Here is a 27,392-nt window from a genome sequence, read left to right on the forward strand (position 1 = left end):
GTGTAAAACTGATGAAAGTAGGAGGAGAATGAGGCTCAAAGTCTTTACTTGGAAATTTTGTGGTAATGTTAAGAGTCCTTTGCCATTAAATGATCTGTAGATACACTACATTACTACTCCCTGGATAACTTTTAATGCTCTGTTCACGGAGCGTGCGTCCTATCAAAGACTACATATTTTGAAGGATACTGGTGCCAGAGTGATCCAGTAGTACCTAGTTCTGAAACCCTATTCCTTTCAGTTTCAGCAGTGAGCAGGGAAGGATCACTCAGGGTTGATGCCCGCTTCCAAGAAGAAGGGAACATGGCTTCTGCTGAGTGTGCCCCCAAACCATACTCCAATGGGGAGGTGTGTGACAGGGATGTCTATACCCCCACATTAACCTGGATAATGAAGGGATTAAATCCCTTCCCCTGGAGAAGAGATCCTTCCTGGCCATTGGAGCTGCATTAGCTACCAGGATTGAAAGGAAGGGCCTTCAGATGGGGCTTAAGAGACATCTGTAAGGAGATTGCGGGACTATTGAGCAGAAAGGTAGAAAAGGGCTTCCTCCCACCTTGTGTGGCAAGGAACTTGTGCTCTGAATCCAACCGGACAGGACTATTATCCTCTCATCACTCTCCCAGCTGCAAGGGACAATTTGAATGGCTTAACCAAACCCTGCTAAGAAGGGAACCTTCTGTAGTTATTTCCCCATCCACAAAGATTGTTTGTTTCTTTTTTGCCCTGTCTAAAGAAAATGACTGTGATTATTTGGCCCCTGCTGTAGATGATAATAAACAACCTACATTTTTTCCCAGAAAGGGAGCCTTAATGAATAGTTTCTTTCCCTAAAGCAATGGTTTTCAACCTTTTTTCATTTGCGGACCCCTAAAAAATGTCGAATGGAAGTGCAGACCCCTTTGGAAATCTTAGATATAGTCTGTGGATCCTCAATGGCCTGTGGATTACAGGTTGAAAACCACTGCCCTAAAGGGAAAAGGTCTTGTTTATGTAAAATACATCTGTATTCTCCTGAGCCCCCTCTCTTTTGTAGGATGAGCAACCCCTTTTACAGGATTGTACAGTGATAAAGCCTATTTAACCTCTGGCTCTTCTCTGAGGTGCTAACCAGAGGCCCAGTTAGTTCCAAGGGGGTGTGTGTGTGTGTGTCGATGTGAGTGTTAACTTTCTCTGCAGATGGACTGAATTAATCCCTTCATTCCATATAGGCCTCTGAATAGTTGTCAGATGTTAATAAATTTCAGCCACTGCCAGCTTGAATTGGATTGAAACTGGCGACCTAGAGGTGAGAAGATTTGTATCCCTTGAGCCAGGCTGCATATACAATTGTTTAAGCACACATAAGGAGATGCATGGGGCTAGAGGCAGCTAACGAGTGGAGAATGAGATGTAATGAAAGGGAAGAGACAACATATCAAAGCCAACATCTCCTCCCTTGGAGCAGGTGAAATGCTGGACACGGCTTTTTGTTTCCCTTCCCCTTTCATATCCTTATTCTTCCTTTGTCGAGAGCTCTAACTGGGCAGGCATCCTGACTGAATAGCTCCTTTCTCCCTTACTTGCTGTATCTCCTGCTGCTGCTTCCATCTATGTCCTACTTCCTCATTGTGCCAGAGTGCATGGTTAAGGAAGAGGACAGACAACGGGAGATGGAGAAAAACAAGATGCACTTCTGACTTCTCTTTGAGGCTGTCAAAGAACTGTTTCAACGCCTTGCATGTCTCTCCCTGGCTTTTATTCTTGCAGGTCCTTTTATTATTATTATTACTCCTTCAACTGGCAGACAAAGGCAAATCCGCCTGCTGCTCCACCAGTCCCTTTCTCTGCCATGTCCAGCTTGAACATAAATCTTGTTGGCACGTGTGCTTGTGTGATCTTGCAAAGAATGCTGCAGTTTCGGCTCAACTTAGGTTTTTTGTTTTTTTTTTTAAAAATGACAGTACCTAATGTAGGTAGAAATATTTGAATTAAAATGGAAAGGCTGACAATCACCAGGGCATGGAGAAGGAATTAGAGAGATATTGTTAAAATTAAATTAATTGGACCAGATCCTCAGCAGTCGTAACTTGGCATAGCTCCTCTTAAATGCCTAGATGTGTGTGTACATGTAGGAGAGTTTGTGCATCTGTGACTATCTTCTGTCTTTGAGGCTGTAGGAAGCCTTTCATTGAGTATGTGAGACATTTAATAGGTGGAAGCAGAGAAGGGAGAGTAAGGGAGCTTCTTGTCTTCTCTAATATCCTTGTAAATAACTCCATGTCCTTTATTGGCCTCACACTCTCCTCAGTGGGGAGGAAGAGAATCAATAATCATTGAATACTTTGCAGATCAATTAGCTGTGCAATGCAGGTGTGATAGCAGCTTTTGGACAGAGCCAGAGCTTGCAGGAGGGAGGGTGGAGTTTCTACCAGTTCAACCATCTTGGAACATTAGAGATAATTATCAGTGGCTGCTCTAGTGAGGACATGGATTTCTTGAAGCATGATGATTGAAGCTGCATGATGGTACACCCTTACCAAGTTCAACCAATAATTCCTGCTACAGACAGCTACAGACAGCAAAAATATATAGATTCATAGATTCATAGATACTAAGGTCAGAAGGGACCATTCTGATCATCTAGTCCAACCTCCTGCACAACGCAGGCCACAGAATTTCACTCACCCACTCCTACGAAAAACCTCACCTATATCTGAGCTATTGAAGTCCTCAAATCGTGGTTTAAAGACTTCAAGGAGCAGAGAAGGCTCCCTCAAGTGACCCGTGCCCCATGCTACAGAGGAAGGCGAAAAACCTCCAGGGCCTCTCCAATTTGCCCTGGAGGAAAATTCCTTCCCGACCCCAAATATGGCGATCAGATAAACCCTGAGCATATGGGCAAGATTCACCAGCCAGATACTACAGAAAATTCTTTCCTGGGTAACTCAGATCCCATCCATCTGATATATCCCATCTCAGGGGATTAGGCCTATTTACCCTGAATATTTAAAGATCAATTACTTACCAAAATCACATTATCCCATCATACCATCTCCTCCATAAACTTATCGAGTTTAACCTTAAAGCCAGATAGATCTTTTGCCTCCACTGCTTCCCTTGGAAGGCTATTCCAAAACTTCACTCCTCTGATGGTTAGAAACCTTCGTCTAATTTCAAGTCTAAACTTCCTGGTGGCCAGTTTATACCCATTTGTTCTTGTGTCCACGTTGGTGCTGAGCTTAAATAATTCCTCTCCCTCTCCTGTATTTATCCCTCTGATATATTTATAGAGAGCAATCATATCTCCCCTGAACTTTTTTATTTAGGCTAAACAAGCCAAGCTCCTTAAGTCTCCTTTCATAAGACAAGTTTTCCATTCCTCGGATCATCCTAGTAGCCCTTCTCTGTACCTGCTCCAGTTTGAATTCATCCTTTTTAAACATGGGAGACCAGAACTGCACACAGTATTCTAGGTGAGGTCTCACCAGTGCCTTGTATAATGGTACTAAAACCTCCTTATCCCTACTGGAAATGCCTCTCCTGATGCATCCCAAAACCACATTAGCTTTTTATTAGGCTGAAGCTTGTCATTGTTTGTATTAAAGTAGCACCTAGAGGCCCCAACCAAGATTCAGGCCCCATTGTGCTAGGCATGGGACAGACACATAGTAAGAGACTGCCCCTGCCCCAAAAGCTTACAGTGAAAATCGACACGACAAAGGGGGAAAAGAATGTTTGATGGATGGGAAACAGAGGCACAGAGAGATTAAGTGACTTAGGCTTGTCTAAACAAAAACTTTGCAGCAAGATGGGGTGTCAATCTATCCCCACTAGTCTACCACACACCAGCTGTCATGTGGGCCCTGCTTCTGCTCACCAAAAGTTCCCTAATGCACTTTGATCTACCTTGCTTTGGAATGGGAGTAGATTAAAATACGCGAGAGACCTTTTAATGCGCAACAATAGAGTCCACACAGACATTTAGGCTGCATCTGTGCTACAGGCTAGGGGGATGATTCCCAGCTCACGTACATCGGCTTGTGCTAGCTTGATGAGAGGTAGTGAGAGTGTAAATAGCAGTGTAGCTGTGGTTGCATCGGTGGGGCAGCAGAAGCATGGCTGAGCTGTGCTGTGTACATACCTAGCAGTTTGAGGCGGGTTTGTCTTTGGCACAGCTCAGCCATGCTTCTGCTGGCACTACTTATGCTACTGGTTTTAGAACACTAATTCAATGAAAGCTTCTGTGAACTGGGAAACACCCCTAGCTCCAGGTGTAGACGTAGCCTGAGGCTATGTTTACTCTACTAGCTTGAGGTGTGAGTTCCCTGCTCGTATACATATGCTTACGCTAGCTTTCATCAAATGAGTGTGCTAAAAATAGTAGTGTAGCCACAGTAGCGTGGGCAACTGTGAATGGTAGCATGGGCTAACCACCTTGGGCTCAGGGCTGATTTCTCCTGGGGATGGGAAGCCCATGCTGCCACTTGCCCCAGCCCATGCTACTATTTTTAGCATGCTAGCCCAAAGATAGCTAGTGTGAGAGTGTCTATGACACCTGGGAATTACACCTCTAGCTCCAAGTGTAGACACGGCCTTCATGTGCAGCCTGCTAGTGGGGGATAGATGTACTTCTCAGCTTGCTGCAAACTAAGTGTTCATGTAGACAAGCCTCTACTCAAGGTCCCCCAGGGAGTCAGTAGCAGAGCTGACATTTGACCCCACATCTCCTGATTCCAAATCCAGTGCTGATACCAGAAGACCATCCTTCCTCAAGTGTTGATATAGTGCTGGCCTGAACACTCTCATAAAACCCCATGTGTGCCCAGAGCCTTTTTAACTTCTCTTTGTTCCCCCTTTCTTTTCCCTGTACTGCCCTACTGCTTCCCTGTAGTAGCCAGAAACTAGAAATACCAAAATAACTAATGGATGGGCTGCTCTTATGAATATCTGTGACCTGTTCACATCTGGGCAGTAGTGGAAATTTTGTGAGAGAAGATTTCCCACTCCAAGGAGGTTCAGCTGGATTTGGAGAAGTTGATGAACTTTGAATGCTTATCTAAATGGAATCACTGTACTTTTTTGAGGTTTCCTCCCCACTGCTCAGAAGAGAGCAAGGGCCTTCTTGATGAAATGAAAGAGCAGTTAATTTAGAAATGATAAAAAGAAATTCAACTTCACACAGGATGTAGTTGATTTGTGGAATTTCCTCTATGCCCTCCTGCCAAGTACTGGGACTGGATTTTTAAGTGCTGGATAATGTTATTACCACTGGTTTCAGAGTAGCACTAATGATAAGAGGTTGCTTTGCCAGCTGACATACCATTCAGTATGTAGTCAGATTTCATGTTTCAGGGTACAAGCTGGTCACCTCTGAGGGCCAGAAAAAAAATCCCCCATACAAACAGCATAATATAACTTGCTGAGTGGATTATGGGGCATTTTTGCCTTTCTTTAAACCATCGGAGACTGGTCGTGTCAGGATACTTGACAAAATGGACTACGGTCTGATCTGGTATGGTAGGAGTATGACAGAGTACAAGGTGCAAACATGTGAACATGCACTCTGATCATTCTGATATTAATTAATTCCCCTGGAGAAATCAGATGTGGCTAATTAGTCAATCAGGATGGCTGTCTAAGCCAATTATCCTATCAGCCCAGGACAGATAAGAAGAGGTACAGGAAGGGTGGGGGAGAAACCCCCCCAGGGCTAACTGACCCTAGCCACACAGAGGCTCAGAGCAGAGAGACCTTTGTTCCCCTCAGGAAGTGGTGAGAGGGCCAAAAGCTACTTTAACATTGCAAATAGACTGTAGCACAAGGATTGTTGTATCAAAAGGGTGTAAGAAACACATAATAAAAGGACATGGTGACGGCACAATCATGGAAGTCAGTGCAATGTTTGCAGGAAGAAGGCAAGAGAGGAGCCATGCCCTGTGACAAGGAGGTAGGATTCTGGACTGGTAGTATGATCTGGTGTAGACAGGATACCTGACTAAATGGACCAGAGGTCTAATCCAGGTAGTCACGTATATATTTACACCTGTAGCATAACAACCCTTGTGATTTGGTCCAAACTTTATAGACTGGACAGTAGCCACTTCTGATGAATTATAGCTCTACCTATGTATTCTATTTTTTTTCTGTTCTCCTTCCTCTGAAGCATCAGAGATGGCCACAGCTGGAGATGGGACACTGGATGGGGTAGGTCAGTGATCTCAGGTGGCACTGAGCATTCTGTCTCTCAGGTACGTGGCTGGCTGGTTCTTGTTCACATGCTCAGGGTTTAACTGATAACCATATATTGGGTTGGGAAGGAATTTTTCCTCAGCTCGGATTGGCAGGAACCTTATGGGATTTTGCCTTCCTCTACGGTGTGTGAGTGCAGACCACTTGCCAGGATCATCTGGGTAGCTCTCACTTAATCATTTCCCTGCCATTGCCAGGGTCTTGGGCACTGGTGCACCTAGGTCCCTCCTATTCTCTGCCTGTGGCATATCATATCATAGTCTCCTGAAGGCTGTAATACTTTGGTCTAATTTCAATTGTTAGGTTCAGCATGTACATGCTGGGTAATACTGGTGGCCTGTGATATACCGGAGGTCAGACTAAATGATCTGGTGGTCCCTTCTACTCTTAATCTCTGTGACTAATCAAAGGATTATTAATTTCCCTAAGGTTTAATACTGTGTGTTCTATGGAGCAAGGCATACCTGCAAGAGAGGATATATCATTATCATACCCCAAGACAGGTATTGGGGATTATAGGGTGTCTTGTGTCTCCTCTGTTGCAGTATGTCTGGAATGATTCCTTGCAAACCCCTTAAAACAGGAATTGAAAATTACTTACAATTTTCAGTCTCCTGCATTGGCTTCAATAGGAATCTGCTTTGGTCGAGCTCCAGAGGGACTCCTTGGTGTACAAGTGTTTATAGTGATCCCAATCAGCTGGGCAGTGGTTGATTTTTGGGGTCTGGCAGCAGGTCAGTTTCTGTTGTTGCAGAGAAATTGATGCCATGGAGTCAGGTCTGGTGTAATCTGCTTTATACCAGGTTTCAGAGTAGCAGCCGTGTTAGTCTGTATTCGCAAAAAGAAAAGGAGTACTTGTGGCACCTTAGAGACTAACAAATTTATTAGAGCATAAGCTTTCGTGAGCTACAGCTCACTTCATCGGATGCATTTGGTGGAAAAAAAACTTATGCTCTAATAAATTTGTTAGTCTCTAAGGTGCCACAAGTACTCCTTTTCTTTCTGCTTTATACCATGTGCATATTCTAATCAACATGATGCATGTGAGTCCTATTGCTCTTAAACTGAGAGACAACTGTGCACAGAGGCAACTCTGGTTCCCCAACTCAGTCACTCTGAACAGCCAGCAGGTACAGCTGCCACCATTGCTGACTTTCCATCCTCCCAATTGTCACAGACCATCCCTTCCTGGCTACCCTATCACCTCCAGGGACCAGAAGAACAGCAGCCAATTCATCACCCTGCCCCAGGCTGATGCGGTACTGCTCAATACATGACAGCATATAGCCTATCAGAACCTCCTGATTACTGAGCATTCTGGACTCTAGCTTTGCTATGACAATAATAAGAACATTCAGCCACTCAGAACATCTCATTCACTGAAGATTCCAAACCCTACAGTTTGAGGCTTTCTATCGGGAACTGTTCTGTCATCAAATGCAGTGGGAAGAAGTTGGAATCGCTGCTAAGATCCATGGGGAAAAGTGTCATTAGGAAATGCCAGAAGTCCAGGCATCCCAACATTCCTTTGTGTGTGTCTGAAGAAGAGCTCTGAGTAAGCTCAAAAGCTTGTCTCTCTCACCAACAGAAGTTGGTCCAATAAAAGCTATTACCTCACCCACCTTGTTGTGTGAGACCGAGATTGAGTAAGAAAGACTCTGTCCCACATCTTATTCCCTGTAAGGAGTCACAATACTCTTGTCTGTCATACCACATAGCAACCAACAGGATGTCCCAAGTAGAGGGTTCACAATTCTGTGATACAGCATATAGTTCTATGTACAGGAATTATTGTATTTTTCAAAACTAAATATAATAATTAAATGCAGAGAGAAAAACAAGCGGAAGCCTTTGTCTCCAGGCTAGCCTGAGGCCTTGATGAGTTTGTGGTAGGGATAAGCAGGAGTAAATGAACACTTAAACAAACAGCTCTGCTGTAGCAGACAGGCCTGAGAAATATAGAAAAATTACTGATAAGACTTTGAATTTCTATGGCAATTTTCCATCAGGAACAATAAACATCCCACCATGACTGTGATGAATAGGTACATGGTGAGGTCTCCTTTTTAAAGACAGAAAAGGCACGGTGGCCTCTCTTTTGATGGTGCTTTTTTGCACCCACAGCATCTGTGGTAATTTGGGCTGAGGCTTGCCTAAAAATATAGCCCTGAGAGACTTGCCCCAGGTCACACAGGAGTTTTGTGGTGGGGCCAGATATAAAAGGAGCCTAGGCTCCTAACTCCCACTACTGTACTTAAACTACAATACCTACTTTCTTCTCTAGGAGTCATAGAGCTAAGGTCAGAATCTAATCTAATCTGACCTCCTATATATTACAGGCCACCAACACCCTCAACAAGCACACATTGAGCCCAACAACCGAGGTGAGGAAAATGGGTGGTACTGGAAATGGGAGAGAGATTAAGAGTGGGGGCCTGATTCATCATTACCCTAGGGCTATTCAGGCTGTGGCAAAGTGACTGTAGGGCAGTTGTAAGCCTCCTCCTGAAGAAAGGGGCCTGTATGCTGTGCAAAGAGCCAACTATACATGGCCATTGTAAGAGTCCCTGATGCAGGAGGAGGCATGGCTATGGTGGGGCCATTGAAACAGGGCTGAGGGCTGCTCTAGCTAATGTAGAGAGTCAAACTAGACTCCAGCTGCCCTAGAATAGGAGTGGCACAAGCCACCTTTCCACTCTCCCTGGGCTGGCACCTGCACCAGTGCAGGGATGACTCTGGCCCTAAGTGTCTTCCAAAAGTTTGACTAATGCCTCCTTGCCTGTAAAGTGAATACAAATTCATATTCAAATATACATATTCATATACAAATACAAATTCATGCTCCTCGTATGAATTAATAACACCCCCAGCCAGGATGCCTGCAACAGGGATTGTCCATGAGAGTTAAAAGTATGGGCCTCTACTGCCTGAACTAAAAGTCCCATCTCTTAGCTTGAAGCCAGTAGCAAAATCATAAACATCAATGAGTTCCCACCACTAGAGGGAGACAGGCAGCCATGCTGTGTGACTGTTACATAAAGGAAACCCCCAAACAGAAAATTGATCTCCTCCCTTCACTAAGTCAGATGCTATATTGCTTACTATGGGGTTCTGTAGGCCTGGAAGACAATTGATCTGCTGCAACTGCATTAATTCCTGGCTCCCTTGAAGCTTTTCTGTCTGTTTTAGGGTTGATCCCCAGTCTGCACCACACAAAGAGCCTGAAATCGAAGCAGTGTCAGCTCCAGGCTACGGCACTGAGATGCTGTTGTCTGTGAGGGAGCCATCACTTCTGCCTGCCTAGGGAATCCAGAGAAGCTGAGAGAAATGAGCTTGTGAATATTTCCACCCCCTCCCCTCGCCCCTGGGGCCTATCCTACCATGTTTGTGGCAAATGGCTTGTTAAATTATAGTGATCAGCTCCAATTGATCCAGCTGCTGAGGCCTGAGCTGCTGGAGCACCTCTCCACAAAATGAGAGACATGCTATCTTCCCAGGGATCCCTCCCAGGAGGAAGAAGAAAACTCCCAGCTTAACCTAATGCAATTTCTGCCTGGTTCTCCCCTGAGAGGGAAGGTGTTTGGGGGATCACAAAGGGGATAAGTGATGCTGCCTTTGAGGGAAGTGGATACATGGTAACTCGCTTTGGATCTTGAGCCATCTCTGTATAAGGCTCTCCCTCCACCGAGACACTTCAGACCTCCCCAAAGCATGGCTCCTAAGGGAGTTAGGATGCAATTGGCTATTACCTCTGCTTGCAACATACGCACTTGTGATACAACATCCCATTTGAGGGGGTTAAAGTTATGGCACTGCTGCTCGTTCGAGCAACAACGACTTCAGAGCAGTTTTTCTGTGGGAAGCCATCTGTCAGCCGGAGAGCCTGCTGTGTCCACTAAGCCTCTCCACCCTCAGCTCAGCTCTACAAAACTGCAGATCCCTGACCCTGTAGAGCTACAGAGGGGATCCCCTTGTCTGAAGGGATTTTGTGCCACATTTTCTTTTCTTATACAGCATTTAGCAATGGGTAACATTTGGCCCACAGCTGGGAGAGATGGATGAGAAGCAACTGCAAGGACAGGCTTGAAGTCGGAGATTGCAATGATGACCTCTTCATTTATAACCCAATCCCTTAATTAGCCCCCTGGTGCTAATACCAACACTTGTTCTCTAGCCATATCTCTAGTCACCAGTGGCTCTAATTTATAATTTTAGGTTGGGGCAGTGTAAGCCAAATACTGCTGGGAATCTTGGTGGCGGTGTTCCTCTGTGGAAACTTTTGAACTCTAGATGGGAAAATGATAAATTCTTGGGCACGTTAGAAAGCAATATGGCAATTTCAAGTTTGTATTTTTAATCTTTCTGAGCAGGGTGGTTTCCTCACAGCAGAACCATCATTGTTTCTGTCACCTTGCCTGGAAACTTACCTATAGTGGTGATAACTAGCCCCCTCCCTTGTCCGGAATCATAACCCTCTCGCTTTTTTACAGTCTCCTCTCTCTCACTGATCAGCAGCTACAGGTGGTCGGGAAAGGGGGAGAAGGAGAAAAATCGTGACACTTTGAAAATATTCCTTTTGTTTTTTGTCAGATATGTTTTCAGTGAAATTTTCCATCCACCTTTAGCAGCAACTCAAGTCAGATTTATCGTAGGAGAAAATATCCCTCTAGATGTTGTTGTCCTCTCCTTCCTCCACCATCCCTCCTCTTCTCTGAGTGCTGAGCTGGTGAAGCACTCGAGCATTTGGCCAATTGAAATGCTGGGTTGATTAAGCACTAAGGAGCATTGTGCCAGGAAGAAAGCTGGACTGGCTTGAACAATTGTAGCCCTCTCGTTTTGAGGAGAGGTTGCCCCCTCCTCCTACTGCTGAATAATAAAAATGCGTGAAATTGCTCAAGAATAATTATTACCTGCACAGACAACTAGCCTCTGCTGTTTGATTTGAGGATGAGGGTGTGTGTGTGTATGTGTGTATGTGTCGGGGGGGAGGCATTGTTAATTGAGATTGAAACTGAGATTGAGATTTTTTAAAACCAATCTTATTTTATTCTGTTAATATTTACATAATGCACTAATGCTTTGGATGGTGTGTATCTCGTAGCTTCACCCCAGTGGAAATGGAAATTTCCTATATCAGACATTGGGGTAGAACAACCTGGGGGACGTTTGGCTGTACAGTCCTGTAGTTCAAAATGTCTGACCCACATCCTCTAATTGTAATATCTGAATATGTTTCAAATCATTAGGGTTAGGATGGCAAGGACTTGTTCAGGTATGTCACCTCTCCCCCTCCCATGTGTCAACACAATCCTAAACAAATCCTTTTCCTCCTTGATATGTACACCCTTTAAATGCTAGCAGATTTATTATCTTCCATCTCTTAGGTGTCATTTAGCCAAGTGATACATTTTTTTAGCTCTTTCAATATTTTCTCAAGTGAGGGTGAGTGTCAGTGTACTCTATGGCTAGGGCCCTACCAAATTCACAGTCCATTTTGGTCAATTTCATAGTCATAGGATTTTAAAAATCATAAAATTTATAGTTTCAGATATTTAAATCTGAAATTTCACAGTATTGTAGCTGTAGGGGTCTCGACCCAAAATGGGGTCATGGGGAGGGGTCACAAAGTTATAGTCAGGGGGTCATGTTATTGCCACCCATACCTCTGTGCTGCTGCCTTCTTTACAGCTTGGCTGCCAGAGAGCAGCTGCTGGCCGAGTGCCTAGCTCTGAAGGCAGCACCATTGCCTGCAGCAGTGCAGAAGTAAGGATGGAAATACCATACTATGCCACCCTCACTTCTGCGTTGCTGCTGACAGCAACTCTGCCTTCAGAACTGGACTCACAGTCAGCAGCCATGGAGCTTCCTGAAGTTGGGGGAGATTCCCGGAGATGGGTCTGACCAGGCCTCAGGAGCAGCCCATGCAGAGGAAGAAGTCCTGACCCACCCCAGCCCATCTGGGACTAGCAGCTGGAGCCCCACTCATAGTAGGAGCTCCTGGTTGGGACCTGCCCCTCCCTGGCTCAGCCCTGCCCCTCCCTGGCTCCAGACCCAACGCTTGGGAGTTAAAGGGGCTTTGGGCTGGCTGTGTGGGTGAGTGGGGGAGGTGACATGGGGCCCTGGGTGGTCACCCACTTGCCATTTTAAGGCCAGCCCTGCCCCTCCAAATATTGATGACCCCCCTCATACCATGCCACCCTCACTTCTGTGCTGTAGCTGGTGGCGATGCTGCATTCAAAACTGGGCTCCTGGCCAGCAGCCCCCACTCTCCGGCCACACAACTCTATGAAATCTGGTCTCCCCTACAATAGCCAGATTTCATGGGGGAGACCAGATTTCATGGTCCGTGACACGTTTTTGATGGCCGTGAATTTGGAAGGGCCCTATCTATGGCTAAGTCCCTCAGTTCTGTGAGTCTTTGGTAGAAATTATGGAAATTCTGTAGAAGCTTTAGATAAATTTATGAAAAGGAGGATTTTATTGAATTTAATATGAAGATGAATAATACAATCAACAGAGTTCCCTGTGTTGGTTTTATATTAAATTTATTTTAAGATTTCTCTCCAGTTTCAGTGTTCAGTATGCAATACATTGTCATCTTCAGGTTTCAGAGTTAACAGTCCATTACAATGAAATGTCTCAGCTATTTGTTCAGGCTGTCTTCAAACTCAGATGTCACTGCATTAGTTTACATTTGGGTCACATTTTAATGTTTTTTTCCCCGTAACCATCAAGGCTAGAAATATATCGTTTAAAGAAAGATGAGATTTTTATGGCAAAGAGTGAATTCTATGACTAGTTCCAGCCACAGAATACATGGGACACAAATAAGGACTTTGGTTACTTTTGGTTGTTCTCTGACTTGCTTTCAAGTTGCAATTATTTTTCTGCTTTTTTGAGATTCTCAGAGCTATATGCAGTGTTCTAGGAGTGGTGTTAACACTAGTTTTAAAAATGGAGAGAAAATTTGGTGACAACTGACCTCATTGTTGTTGAAATGCTATAGCTCAGTGGCTCTCAATTAATTTCCAGACTACTGTACCCATTTCAGGATTCTGATTTTGTCTTGCATACCCCCAAGTTTCACCTCACTTAAAAACTACTTGCTTACAAGATCAGACATAAAAATACAAAAGTGTCACAGCCACACTATTACTGAAAATTTGCTGACTTTCTCATTTTTACCATATAATTATAAAATAAATCAATTGGAATATAAATATTGTACTTACATCTCAGTGTATAGTTTATAGAAGGTTATAAACAAGTCATTGTCTGTATGAAATTTTAGTTTATACTGGCTTCGCTAGTGCTTTTTTTGTAGCCTGTTGTAAAACTAGGCAAATATCTAGATGAGTTGATGTACCATACCCTGGAAGATCTCTGCATACCCCCAGGGGTATGCAAACCCATAGGGGAGAACCACTGCCATAGCTTACAGAGGGTTTAGGGACAACACAAGATCAGGTCTCGACAGTGAGTCAAGCAGGTTATGGCTGAGTTCTGGGATAGGCTTTTTCTTTCCAGAGTTGCTCAGCTATGAAATATTCTGCTAAAGGAGAGACAGCGGAAGCAGATAATCAAAAATATTCTTAAGGAAAGGATGGATGGATGGATTTAGCTGGGACCTCTGCTGAAAAGCAGCTTTGCCTGCCAACAGTAGGAGGATGGTTTTGGTGAAGATCTGCTCTTCACTCTATTCTAAATTTGTGTATGTCCTGAGGTAAAGTTTTAGGGCACTTATTGGCTTACTGTGTGCAATGGATTTCCTCTGACCTAAAACACCTGTTTATCTCCTTTAGGACCTCTGTTCCAATTCTTCAGGCTTGCTCGGAAGAGACAAGGCCAGTGCTACATTCCTAAAATTGGCTGTGGATGGTCCACCTTATTGTCAGATGAATCTCTGCTGAACTCCAAAATTTAATTCTACCATTTTTTAGGGGCTTAATCCTATGCCATTGAAGTCAATGGGAGTTTTACCTTGATTTTAAAGGGCATAAGATCAGTCCATAAATGAAAATCCTGTGGAAATGTTCCCTTCATTCCTTTCCAACATGGGTTGGGGAGAAGCAGGGATGTAAAATTACACTGGACTGTTGACAAATTCCAAGTCTGCTTTGAGCAGTGGCTTGGACTAGATGACCTTCTGAGGTCTCTTCCAACCCTAATATTCTATTATTCTAATTCTATTATTCTATTGTGAACTACCCGAATGGGAAACACTTTCGCTGTGCCGTGGGCTAACTGGGATTTGTAGAAAAGCTCTTTCTAAAGATCACTTTTTGAGGTTTTAAAATTGATTCCTTTTAATTTTTCTTTCATGCAAAGGCCTGAGCATGGTAAGAAAGGCAACCTGATACAGGTGGAGGGATAAGAAAAAACGCCACCAATAGAAATAGCATTTATTCTGTCCTTGTGACCTCATCTGCACTGAATCCATTCATCCTTCTCTTCCAGGATTACTTCTAATATTCCAGACCCCTAAGCAGCTTAAAATAGCCACCATCAAAAAGAAAACAAGAACAACCACCATAAAATGTTTCCCGCCTTTGGTATTTGCTCAGCTCTGTGGTTAATAATAATAATCCTTGAACCTTGCTGTAACACAGAGTTTCTTGGGCAAAGGGTCCCCTGTTCTTAGCAAACATCTCTCAGTCTGGACCTGACAAACTCACTACAACAAACACATGTCTTTACAGGATATTTATCCATAAAGAGTAACATGTAATGTAGCTATAGAAAACTTGTAACTTGTTGATATTCATAATCATTGTGAGATGTATGTACAGGTAATATTTAAGGAATAATTTATTTATATTGAAAGTATACTTTATGAACTCAGAGTAAAAATTAGTCACCACGTGTAATGTGATGACCCATTCAAGCATGAGGACATTGCCCCTCCTTAGTCAGCTGGCAAGGTAATGCAAGGTACGATTGTATACCCTTGTGACATCCCAGAAATCATCAAAGACAATTCCAAATGACCAAAACCACTCGGAGGTGAAATGGAATATTATCGCAGGCTGGAGATTGCCCTGGCTATGAAGAAAGACAAAAGATTGTTTCAGTATAACAGAGTGCAGGGAAATGCCCTCTGTATTAATTAACTGAGGAAACCTCTTAAAAAGCAGGCGGCTTTTATGAACATTTGGATTCTGGCTCTGCAACAGACTGAACTTTGTGGGGAAAGGTAACTGTTGATAAGTGTCGACCCAAGTTCACATTTTTTATTTGTTTGGTGTTGTAACCATTTGCTTCCATCACTTTCTCTCTCTTCCAGTTAAGTATTTACTTTTTCTTAAATAAAATTGCTTTCATTTTATGGTAAGCGCTCACAAGTGCTGTGTGGTTACAGGAGTGGTGCTTTAAGTTAAAACTGGTAAATTGGGGTGACCTGAAATTTCTTTGGGCAGCCATTTTCAGGGACTGGATATCACAGGGGAAGAATGTACAAGGGCTGGGGATTTGAGTGCATCTATTGTTACCCTGCAAGGCAAAGTTAGGGCTGGCCTAACCCAGAGGAAAGAGGGCTTGGGTGGCTGAAAGGCAGGTGATGCCAGAGAGCTGACATCCAGCTCCCACAAGAAAGCCTCCCTCTTGCTGGAGGCAGGAGATAACAAGGTGGCTCACAGTCCTTGGTGTCCTGAGAACTGTCACACCTGCCCAAAACACAAAGAAAGGAGGTGAAGCCTATCTTCCCCTCTTCCCCCACTCATTGGAGTTGGCCATGAACTTGTTTTTTTATTTCCTTTGACCCCTTCTTGTTTTTTCTCTCTCTCTTTCATTCTGTTCTAGGATGAGTCATCCATGTTCTTCCAGTTTGGCCCATCAATAGAACAGCAAGCCTCTGTCATGCTCAACATCATGGAAGAATATGACTGGTACATATTCTCCATTGTCACTACCTACTTCCCTGGCTACCAGGACTTTGTCAACAAGATCCGCAGCACCATTGAGAACAGCTTTGTGGGCTGGGAGCTGGAGGAGGTCCTCTTGCTGGACATGTCCCTGGATGATGGAGATTCAAAGATCCAGAACCAGCTCAAGAAGCTCCAGAGCCCTGTCATACTCCTCTACTGCACCAAGGAAGAGGCCACCTACATCTTTGAGGTGGCCAACTCTGTGGGTCTGACAGGCTATGCTTACACATGGATCGTGCCCAGCCTGGTGGCAGGGGATACAGATACAGTGCCATCTGAGTTCCCCACTGGCCTCATCTCTGTGTCCTATGATGAGTGGGACTATGGCCTTCCTGCCAGGGTGAGGGACGGGATAGCCATAATCACCACAGCTGCTTCTGACATGTTGTCTGAGCACAGCTTCATCCCTGAGCCCAAGAGCAGCTGTTACAACACCCAGGAGAAACGGATCTACCAGTCCAACATGCTGAACAGGTAAGGGGAATGGATGGGAGGTGGGGGTCACAAGAAGCATCTGAAAAACCCTTCTGAAGTTTGTGGCATTTAGGGTACCAGTAGGGAGAGCAACCCAAGCTTGTATTAATTGGAGGCTGAGCAAATGGAAGGCTTTTAATGGTCTGGCCAGTTCTGAGGTGGTCCATGTCCTTTTATGCTGCCACTTCAACAGCTCTTGGTGGTGCTAGAATGAAAGAATAGGAGCCAGAGCACCCAGGAATAGGGTGATCAGATGTCCGGATAAAACTGGGACTATCCCAATATTGAGCAGTTTGTCCCACATCCCGACAGAAGTACGGTCGGGATGCCATTTGTCCCGATATTTTGTTTCAGGCATGGCAGCCTTTTTTGTCGCTTAGGCAGCGGTGACAGGCGAGGTGGGGAGCGCCTTTTCAATTGTTACACTCACCCGGCACATCTGGGTCGTTGGCGGCATGTACTTCTCTCTTCGTCGGCAAGATTTATTTCCTGCCGCCGAATGTGCCGGGTGAGTGTAACAATTGAAAAGGCGCTCCCCCCCCGGCGGTCCCCAATTTAGCATCTGGATTTAGCATCTGGTCACCCTACCCAGGAGGGGGATGAACAGTGACTGCATAGTGCAAAAGTCTGTGTGCACATTTCCAAAGAGGAACGATTCCATGTGTGTGTGACAAGAATGGATTCTATGGTTCTTAACGGAGTGTCTTTGCATAAAAGAGTATATAACTCACACCCACACAGGGTGCTGCTCTGTCCCCTTCTAATAATGGCCATGGCACGCATAAAGGCTGATAAAACCTTGCCTAACAGACTTGGGTCTTCTAGGCCAACCTCTGGAGGCTCATGTATTTAGACCCAGAAGGCCCTGGGTTTGACATCGCCTCTCCCCACTGCCAACAATGCACACAGTGGTCTGGTTTGTGGGTAACAGGAATATTTTTATTAGATATTTATATGGCCCCCATTACCGTAGTTTCTGAGCGCCTCACAATCTTGAATGTATTAATCCTAACCATACCCCTGTGAGGTAGGGAAGTATTATCCCCATTTACAAATGGGAAGGGCACAGAGAGGGGCTATGTGATTTGCCCCAGGTCACTCAGGATGTCTGTGGTGGATCAGGGAGTTGAATCTCAGTTTCCTGAATCCCCAGGCTAGTACCCTAAGCACTGGATTTTCTTCCTCTTCCCATCTCTGCCCCCCAGAGCATCAGTATGTTATACCAATCCAGAGAAGGAGACCTGAATTGGGAAGGGATACAAAATCCTCATCTGGGTTTAATGGGTCCTGGAGGGTTGGGTTGTCATGCTCTAGTGACTTGCTGCTTGGTCTGTGCATATAGACATCCTTGAGTAGGTTGGTCCTATTACTGGTGGACAAGGGTGGGGGGAAAATCCAAAATTACCTTCTCCAAAGGGGGTCTCCACACAGCACATGCATTTTTGTCATTTGCCTTGATATAAATATCATGGCACAGTGCAAATATGGTAGGTCAATCAAGTGTTGTCACTGGGTGGTCTGCACGCTCTGATTCATCAGTACAATTTGTACCAGAAGTCAAAGTCTGTATAGAGCAGGTTTGTAGTATAGTGTTCAATCAGGGCTTGATTTTTCCGAGGTGATGAACACTTGCAGATCCCATTGACTTCAGCTGTAGTGTGTGCTTCTGAAAAATCTGGCTCTTAATGACTATGGCAGGTACTTCATTGTAATTGTTGATCAAATTGCATGCCACTTACCCAAAGCCTTTGGATTGTGCCACAATTCCTAATTCACACTGGTAAAGAACCACTTACTGACATCCCTTAAGCCCCTGCATTCGGATCATAATAGGATCAAATGCAAATAGGACAGGAGGCCCCTTGTTCATGTGCAAATAGGAGTGGAGGGTCTTTTCCAGTTAGTTTAGGTCGAAGGATAAGTAAGGAAGTTTCCTTACTGGACAGTATAATTGAATCATAAAAAAAAATCAAGAGAGAAAAGATCTCCCTTCAGATGCTGACCACCCCTGCAGCCATCCTTCGTGTTAACATAGGATTGTTTCCTTCACTCCTTGCCCAGTGCAGTTTTCTATTGCCAAGTAATGGGATCTTAGGGAAAAAGCCTTCTCTCTGTCCTCCCATTTTTTAAAACTATTATTCCATTTCCTAATTCCTCTTTGTCTGCACACTCCTTGACCATGCTGCCAGTTCACATTGGCTAGACTTCCTCTTCTTAATCTCTTCCAGTCTGGCTTCTTCTTCTCTGCTCCCCTGAAAACTACCTCATTAGCAGCCTCCTCCTCCCTAGCTCAGTCTTCCCTGTTCTTCTGTATTTCTTCTCTGTTCTTCTTCTGAGTGATGCAGTAGGGAAAGTTTTAAATCTAATGCATACAAAGTTATCAGCCACAGCATTAAGGTAAAGCTTCTTGGTCTACATTTTCAAGTGACTAGTGATTTTGGGTTCCCAACTGGATTCATCTTAAAGAGGCCTGATTTTCAGAAATTGCTGAGCCCCAATCTTTGGAAAATCAATTATCTTTAATATGTATCAAGTTGGACACCCAAAAACGGCAGCAGCTAAAATCACTAGTCACAGATGAAAATGCAGACCTCTTCTTCTGGCCTTCAGTGTGACTAGTGATTTTAGCTGCTGCTGTTTTTGTCTTGTGTTCTCTTATAGCTTACACATACTCTGCTAATCTTGATGTCCCATTCTTCCATTTCTCCCACAATCATCTTCAGACTGTTTTATGCTTCAATATTTTAGTGCCCGTTTTGAGAAACCGTAAAAAGGCCTGATTTTCAGAAGGAGGGTACATGCTCAGCCTTTCCTTCAAATTGGGCCCCTCTACGGTGTCTTAAGTTAGGCACCTAAGACCTTGAAGTCACTTTTTAAAATCTTGACCATAAATCTGAAGGTATCATGTGCCTTTGTTGCCTCCACTCAAAAATGATGTGAACATGTGAAAAAAGGAGGCTTGAGACCTCTTATGCCCCCCAATTCTCACACACTTGGGGCTTGATCCAAAGTACATTGAAGTTAATGGAAGTCTTCCCATTACTTCAATGGGCTTTGGTTCAGGCCTTTAATGTTTCACTGCCTTCAACCCGACTTACCGGGCACTAAACTTTGAGCACATACTTAATAGCTTTGTTTAACTGGGGCCCTAAAGTCTACCAACCGGTTCATTTTTCATGGGTACCCAGATAGTAAATAAAAATGTATTTTTTCTAGTTGCTTTCATCTCAGAGTTGTACATAGTGTATTGTGTATAGTAGTTGTACAATATATAGGAGCAATATATGAATGGATTTAAAAGGTCAGAAATGCTTGGGATTGGACTGCAGTTTCCAGAACATTAATTGCAGGGTGTCAGTGGACCCCTGCAGTACTATAGGGAGCCATTTACAGCTTGCCGTTACCCCCAATACGCCTACGCAGCATGGAGAAATATATATATATATAAGCATGATGGGTGGGGGTTAGCTACAAGCTGGTGCATGATCTGCTAATACACCAGGGATCAACTGATTGCCACGTAGTTAGTATTTCAGAAACTGCTGTCTAATCCAAAGTAGGTCTCAATTGCTTCAAATCCATAGCTGGGAGGTAACATGATGCAGGAATTTTCCTATTCTATCCTAGAAAGAATGACGCATCAAGCTAAAGAAAAGTTTAATTTAGTTCATCTTAAGCACATTATGAATTAAGGCTCTGAATTAGTCATTTCCCATGGTCTGGGTTTGAATCCTGACCACTGCTAGCCAATCTATTTTTGGGAAGTACATGCAGCTCAGGATGCAGCCAAAATTAAAAGAAAAGGAGTACTTGTGGCACCTTAGAGACTAACAAATTTACTCTGAAACCAGCCAAAATTAAATAATCTCTGTTTCTGTTGGCTCCATTAGTGGCCAATAGAATGGGGCAAATAATGGGGAAAAGTTATCTGAACAGTTTAGAGAATTATAAATAGTATTTTGGTTCGTCGTGTTCTCTCATCCCCTTTTAGTTCATCGTTGCAAACATTTGTGCAAGCAAAATTTTGTGTGAATGAATGTCCATATGCAGAGTGCATCAGAAAAAGAATGGTCTCTCTTCCGGTCTCTTTCTTTCACTTTGTATGGTGCTAATATTAGCAGTAGTGTCTCCTGTAGAAACTGTAGTTTCCTGTCTACTTTGAAACTGATGCTTCTTTGAGGTAGGTTAGGGATGTGGGTCTTTGATCCTGATTAGTGGATCTTGCAGATTTCTTCCTAAAAATAGCTCTACTAGTTAAATAGGGAAATGGGACTCTGAAAAATACTTGTCCCACATATTATAGTGGTCATTTTCTACACATGGGGAGATTTTGCTCCTATGGATCTTTTTGTTCCTCTCTGAGAGGTTGCTCTGGAGATAGCATCAGGTGCTTAGCTTCTTGCTGGAGTGTTGGAATGCCACACTAGTGAAATGAGCTCTTCTATCAGCAGATGAGAGTAGTACACCAAAATGCATGAACATGTCTTGTATGGGTGGTGCAAGTGAGTTATGTAGTGGGAACATCAGTCCACCTGGTGAAGTAGCCAACTGTACCACCAACATGTACACATTCTAGGTTTTGCTTGAAGGGACTGGGCCCAATGAACTGGTTGATATTTGAATTATGTGATATTTAGATTCACGGTCCAAATATAAAATGAACATTAGGATCTCCAAATCCAAATATCAACCTTTTCCCCCATTCATTCCTATTAGTGCCAAGGGCCCGTTCAGTTTCTCTCTTAGCATCATGGAGAGGGTCTGGAGATCCTGAGCTGTCAGTCTAGCAAGGCTACATCTGACGACAAAAGGCCCTAAATAGGACGGGACCAAGTTATCTGAGAGAGCACCTCTGTCCCCATGCCATACTACACCAGCTGAGATCACCAGAGGTGAGGAGCGGGAGCTTCCTGAAGGGCATATTCTGTGAAAGGCCCTCAGTTTTGGAACTCGCTCCCCATTTTGTCTGCCAGAGCCAGATTTGTTAACATTCCAAGCATGCTGCAAAGCCTGCCTATTCTCTCCTTTCTCTAAGGCTACTGGGCCGGGGGGGGAGGAGTGGACTTTGTTTCTTGTGTCTTTAATGTATGAGATAGTTGCCCAGGAAGGATGCCTATAGTTAGATTTTGGAAATGTGAAAAAAAATAACACAGGCATTTTTGAGACTGGAGCTTGGGGATGAGTCATGGGAAATAAATATTTCTGGGACATATAGTTTCACAAGCAAAAGCCTGTTCTTTTTGTATGGTTGCTCATGTTCACTGGGCAGTATACACTCTTATTATAAAAAGAAAAGGAGTACTTGTGGCACCTTAGAGACTAACAAATTTATTAGAGCATAAGCTTTCGTGAGCTACAGCTCACTTTCATCAAGCTCTATGCTCTAATAAATTTGTTAGTCTCTAAGGTGCCACAAGTACTCCTTTTCTTTTTGCGAATACAGACTAACACGGCTGCTACTCTGAAACCTACTCTTATTATAGAGACTTCCATGAAACCTGGGCGGTTTCTACTGATTGGTTGCTGTCAAGGCTGCTTGTGAATGCTGGTCCATTACTACTAGTTTGTTGTTGTAGGGTTACTAATGAGTTCTAGACTGATTGGCTTTAATAGTCTCTCATTTAGCACCAGTCTGCACATATAACTTTCCATTTTAATAAAGAGAGTACTGAAGCATTTGCTTTGGAATGAAACCCGAACATGGGATTACACTGACTGGGCAAAGAGATGTCACAAAAAGAAGGGAAAAGTAGATTCAATTTCTCACTCTTTAAAAACGGTTGGTAAACTGGATTGGTGTGTGTGGGGTGTACCTTTGATACCTCTACTCTGTGGGTAACTTTAACTCTTGTCTCTGGAACCTCCCATGCCAAATAGTTCAGAAATGTATTGGCAACCTAAGTAAATTTTTATTGGAAATTCTGGTTGAAACAACCTGAACAGAACTCAATTCTTGCAGAGTCATATTTCCCTGTTGTCAATTAGGAACAGGTTGGGAATGGTTGGTTAGATGCAGATCTTAAGAATTAGTGATCAGAGGGAGTACATGAAATAATCATGTATTCATGTATTTCTTCACTGGATGAGAATATAGACAGATCCAGATGTCTCTCCCTTAGGGTATGTGACTTAGTGACCTGTGTCCTTTGGGATCTTGTTTCAACCCTGTTGGCTGGAAGCAGAGAACTGGCCATAACCTTCCTGGACCAGACAGTTTGATTCAGCACCCTGGAGAGGTCTTGAGGTAGCAGGATTTATGGCAGATGCCCTGAATTGACTGGAATTCGTTCTCATTGCTAGAGACTGCATTGTGGCTAAGTGTAGGCAGGAGAGTAGCAGTTGGATGTTTCTTGAGAGTACTGACAGTGCTCAAAATGTGTGTGTGTGTGTGTGTGTGTGTGTGTGTGTGTGTGTGGATTGAAAGGGATCAGAGACTTTTTCACAATAAATAAAAATAAAATAAAGTAAAATAAAATAAAACCTTAGCTGTGTCACCGAGGGAGCAAGTCAGCACTGCATTTTAAAGCTGCTGCTCCCAGGTTATGATAGACCCACTGGCTCCTGACATGTATATCATGCAACTTGTGGTGAAATGGAGGGCATCCCATTCATACCATTTCTTCCCTTAGAAACTAAAAACACGGGGCCAAATTAATCTTTGGTGGAAATTCAAGGAAGTCAGTTGATTTACACTAGGGATGAATTTGGCCCATTCATTCTCAAATGGTCAGAGGGATGCCCACGGCTAGGAGAGACCACACATTTAGTCAGTTCTTAGTGGCGGCTTCACTTTTCTTTTTAACCCAGTCCTGGATAAACCAAATGATATCTGACCACTTCCCCACTCCTATTGTGGTGCTTTCCTATACACATCACCATGTTAGTTCTACTTTGGGCTTCTCTTATACAGCCCCTGTGGTGCTCTCCTATGTAACTATACACTCTGGATTGCCAGCCCTGGGGACTAGGGTCTCTAAGTATGTAACATACACACCCTGGTATGGTGCTCTCCTTTTTAGCTTGCCCTCCAATCCCTACCCCCGACACAGAGCTCTCCTGCATCCCTTCTCTTACCCCATTCTCCCAAAATCAGAACAGATACTCTGCGTCAGATTCAACCCAGGAACAATCGCTTCCTTTAACTTTAATGGGAGTTATGACAGCTTGTCCCAGGGCTGAATTTGGCCCTATGTCTTTCAGGAGTTCAGAGAAGGGGTCTGGGGTTGACGCTGGAGGAGGAGTTGAGATGAAGAGGAAGTGTCTGGGACTTCTTGTTTTGTAGGGCTAGCCTTTGAACCCCTTGTTCCCAAATGTGCATGCTTACTCACACAAATAGTCCCATTCAAGTCAGTGGGGCTACTCACGTGAATAACTGCTCACTAATGGCATGGAGGATTACACAGTCTAGTCCGTAGAGAGCAGCACTGCTCACCGTGCGGGAGACGGTGACTGAAGATGGGCCACATGGAGGCACTGAGCTTCAGACTCCATCCTTAGCTGCTGGAATGAAGGAGGCACTTGGGGATGTGATGTTTAAATCAAAGGCAAATGGATTTTTTGGGGGAAGGGGAGGGTGCTGCAGCATGATTATCACTTGACCTTTCAGAGCCCCTGAGCTGGGGTCTCGTTAGCCATTCATTATGTTCCTAGCGGTTGGCAAGTCCGGCTGCCCTCAGGCTGGCACCAGATTCCTGTGCCATGCTGACTGGTTGCACGTGGAGTGACTGCTGCTGACAGATTAGCGATCCGTGCTGCTGAAATCTGTTCGCTCCTGTCCTGTTCCAACAGCAGCTGGCTGGGAGCTGCCCAGTGCCTTTCATGTCACTCATGGGCTCTCTCCCTTTCTTTGTCATCGTCTCCCCCTGTTCTTTCTTACTTGCACTCTCTTTCTGTTTCTATAGAGCCTTAGGAAATGGTTTGCTTCCTTCCTTTTGATTTTATTTTCCCTGTCCATAACTGTACAGGTTTCCTTTGCCCCTGCCATATTTGTTTATTTCTCAGAGGGAGTTCACTTCTGGTCAAAGGTGGTGGATTAGCAGCCATGGGGCCTAAAGTCCCTTTTTTATGCACAGAGTAGGTGCAGCACGGGAGAAAATCATTCCGATGGATGGTCAGAGCAGAGTCGGCTTCTTCAGCCCTCTATCCCATCACTAAGGTATATCCTTCCTGCCCCTCTCTCAGGCCTTCCATTTGGATGGTTGCTAGGTTACGTTTTCAGGTTTTGGAGGATGCTGAAGAATGCTTTATAACAGTACCAAACACACATGCAAAGCCACAGCATCTCTTCCCTCTCCCACTATAGCCACCTGACTTAAAAACGTCACTGTAGAATGATCTGGCACAAGCTGCCCTCCTCCCTTTCTCCTGTTGTGCTAACTGGGGATGCCATGTGAAATTTTTACATTAAAATGAGTTAGGGCAGCCCCTGGGGGCTGAAGCCCTCTATTTACGCTCTGGAAGTGTACAACCTGGGCAGCAGCAGTACAAGCTTTTTGCCCATCTACCACTTTTAGCAATGGGCCTTAACTCTGCACTGGAGGGATTATCGCTAGGGGAGAGAGGATGACTTCAGTGTGTCTGGACCATTCGTTTCTTGATCTTTCTGCTAACACTGCTTGAAAGAGAGGAAAATACTATCAATTGTGATATTGGGGTTTGTGCTGTGGATATCTCTCCATTCGGAACCAGACTGAGACCCACTCAAGTCATTTCCCATAAGCCACCCAAGAAGGAATGAATTTTGATCTCTACCAACAGTAGTCAGATTGGTAAAATTTCCATTTCCAGCCCCCTGAACCATCCACTTCTCCAGAACCAAGTCTTTTTAGCGCTAATACCCTGGAACTTAATTTGCTGCTGGTAATATGCTTTTAATACATGAGTTTCAGTTCTTTTTTCTTGCAATGTGAAGTCAACCTAAACCTTTCCTCCAAAGTGTCCAGGGAGAAATTGGAGGGAGCAGAATACAAGACAAGGAACAGAGGTATCCCCAGTGATCACAGGCAAAAGGCCTTTGGAATCCAGTGAGTGTTAAAACATTGTACTGACTGTGATTACAAGTCAGTGCTTGGAGATAGCAAAACATTGGAGGTGAGGTGGGGAACACTTCCTTTCCTTCAGTTGAGTGACAGTCTGCTTATTATCTTACCATATCTGGGCTCTATGCATCAGGTACCTACAAACAAATGATTAGCTATTTACAGACTCATAATTAGATTCATTAAAGAACATATGCACTTTCTGGTTTTTTTAAATTAAATATTTTCCCCCTAGACTTAATGTACTTACTATCTTTCAAGTTTTAAAAATAGGAACTGCCGGGTTGCCATGGCTCCCCATGCAACTCTGAAGCAGCTTTCCCTTCCCTTTGATGCAATTTCACTTCAAAATGTGGTTTGACAAGACACCAGCTCAGTGCGTCCCCTAGTGGCTCAGTCCTGAGGGGAGGCCCTGATGATATTCATGATCATTAAAAGATCCTGTGGCACTTCTTGCAAAGAATTGAGGTGTTAACCCTGAAGTGTCCTGGCCAAATTTTCATTTGATTAATTACATTGTGCCATCCTAAATTTCCCCCCTGCAGTTTCAGTTGGGATACATCATTCTTTTTCAATTCCTATCCTACAGGGTTGTGTAATGTTGCTGGGCCCTGTTAAACAGCTGGCATATTCCTCTTCAGAGGCAGCTGCAATTCAGTGGGATATGAGCGTGTGAAATGATTTCTGCTTTATGGCCCCAGTTCAACAAAGCACTTATGCACAGGCTTAAAATTAAGCATGCACTTAAGGTCTTTGCTGAATCAAGGCTTATAGCAACAAAATGTAGAAGCTGCAGATAACCTTCTGAAGGCCATTCCCTTCCAAATCCCTGCTTTATGGATGGGTTTGAACCAAAACCCGGGATCCAAACATCCCCAAACTTTGGAAGTATGTGGCTCAGTTTATGGACCAAGATCCAAATGTAATGGCTGAATTTTCTCTCTCTGATGGGCTGAACTGAACTATGGATTTAAACACCCCCTCAACTTTGGGAAATTCCACAGTCCAGAGTCTGTAGTTCACATCCATCTCTACTGGCCTATTTTCAAACAGCTAGAGCTTTCTCAATACATTTTGTTTCAGGCTGCAACTTCTCATGTACATTCTCAGCCCAAAGGGGAATATTTTGGAAAATCTGAGCAAAAAAAGTTCCCCAATTTTGAGTTATGAAAGCATGAAATAAATGCATTTGTTCTTCTTTCAAATAATTATTTAGCATAAATAACTCAAAAATGGCTTCCCTTTCAAACTTCAACCTTAGTGTGTATGTAATGTTCAAGCTAAGGTTGGAAAAAATTGATTTTGGAAATAGTTATTCCATTTGAAAACAATGTACCTTGCCTTACCATAGGATTTTTAAATTTTGCACTATACATGCACTGTGTGGTATATTTTAAAAAACGTTTGCTTGAACAATGCTATTGAAGTCTGATATTATTTGTTATCTACAATGTGGATAAAATCGTAAAATAAAAATAAGCCTCAACAGAGCTCCATTTAATCATTTAGTCCACCATCTTCTCACCTATTGTATAATATCTGTTGTGATTTAAATAATAAAACTGTGCCTAGACAAGGCTGCAGGTGCCCTAACACGTAATTAATATTAAAATGTAACCCCAGCAGCATTAAAGAATCATTCAGGCAGAACTTGTCCTGCCAACCACCTACAAAAAAGCTCCTTTCTACTCCTATTAAGACATTCCTTAGCATGTTGTATCACACT

General features: G+C 43.8%; 1 protein-coding gene across 4 annotated transcripts in view; it reads left to right on the top strand.

Annotated features, from left to right (window-relative positions):
• Nucleotides 1-27,392, top strand: part of GRIN2B (glutamate ionotropic receptor NMDA type subunit 2B) — a 291,558-nt gene that overhangs the window by 98,339 nt on the left and 165,827 nt on the right. For all 4 annotated transcript variants that reach the window (XM_038386872.2, XM_038386873.2, XM_038386874.2 and 1 more), the window contains one exon: nt 16,030-16,628. In XM_038386872.2, the coding sequence (XP_038242800.1) occupies nt 16,030-16,628 (599 nt within the window). The remainder of the gene's footprint in view (nt 1-16,029; nt 16,629-27,392) is intronic.

This window comes from Dermochelys coriacea, chromosome 1, assembly GCF_009764565.3.
Source record: "Dermochelys coriacea isolate rDerCor1 chromosome 1, rDerCor1.pri.v4, whole genome shotgun sequence".
Lineage (NCBI taxonomy): Eukaryota > Metazoa > Chordata > Testudines > Dermochelyidae > Dermochelys > Dermochelys coriacea.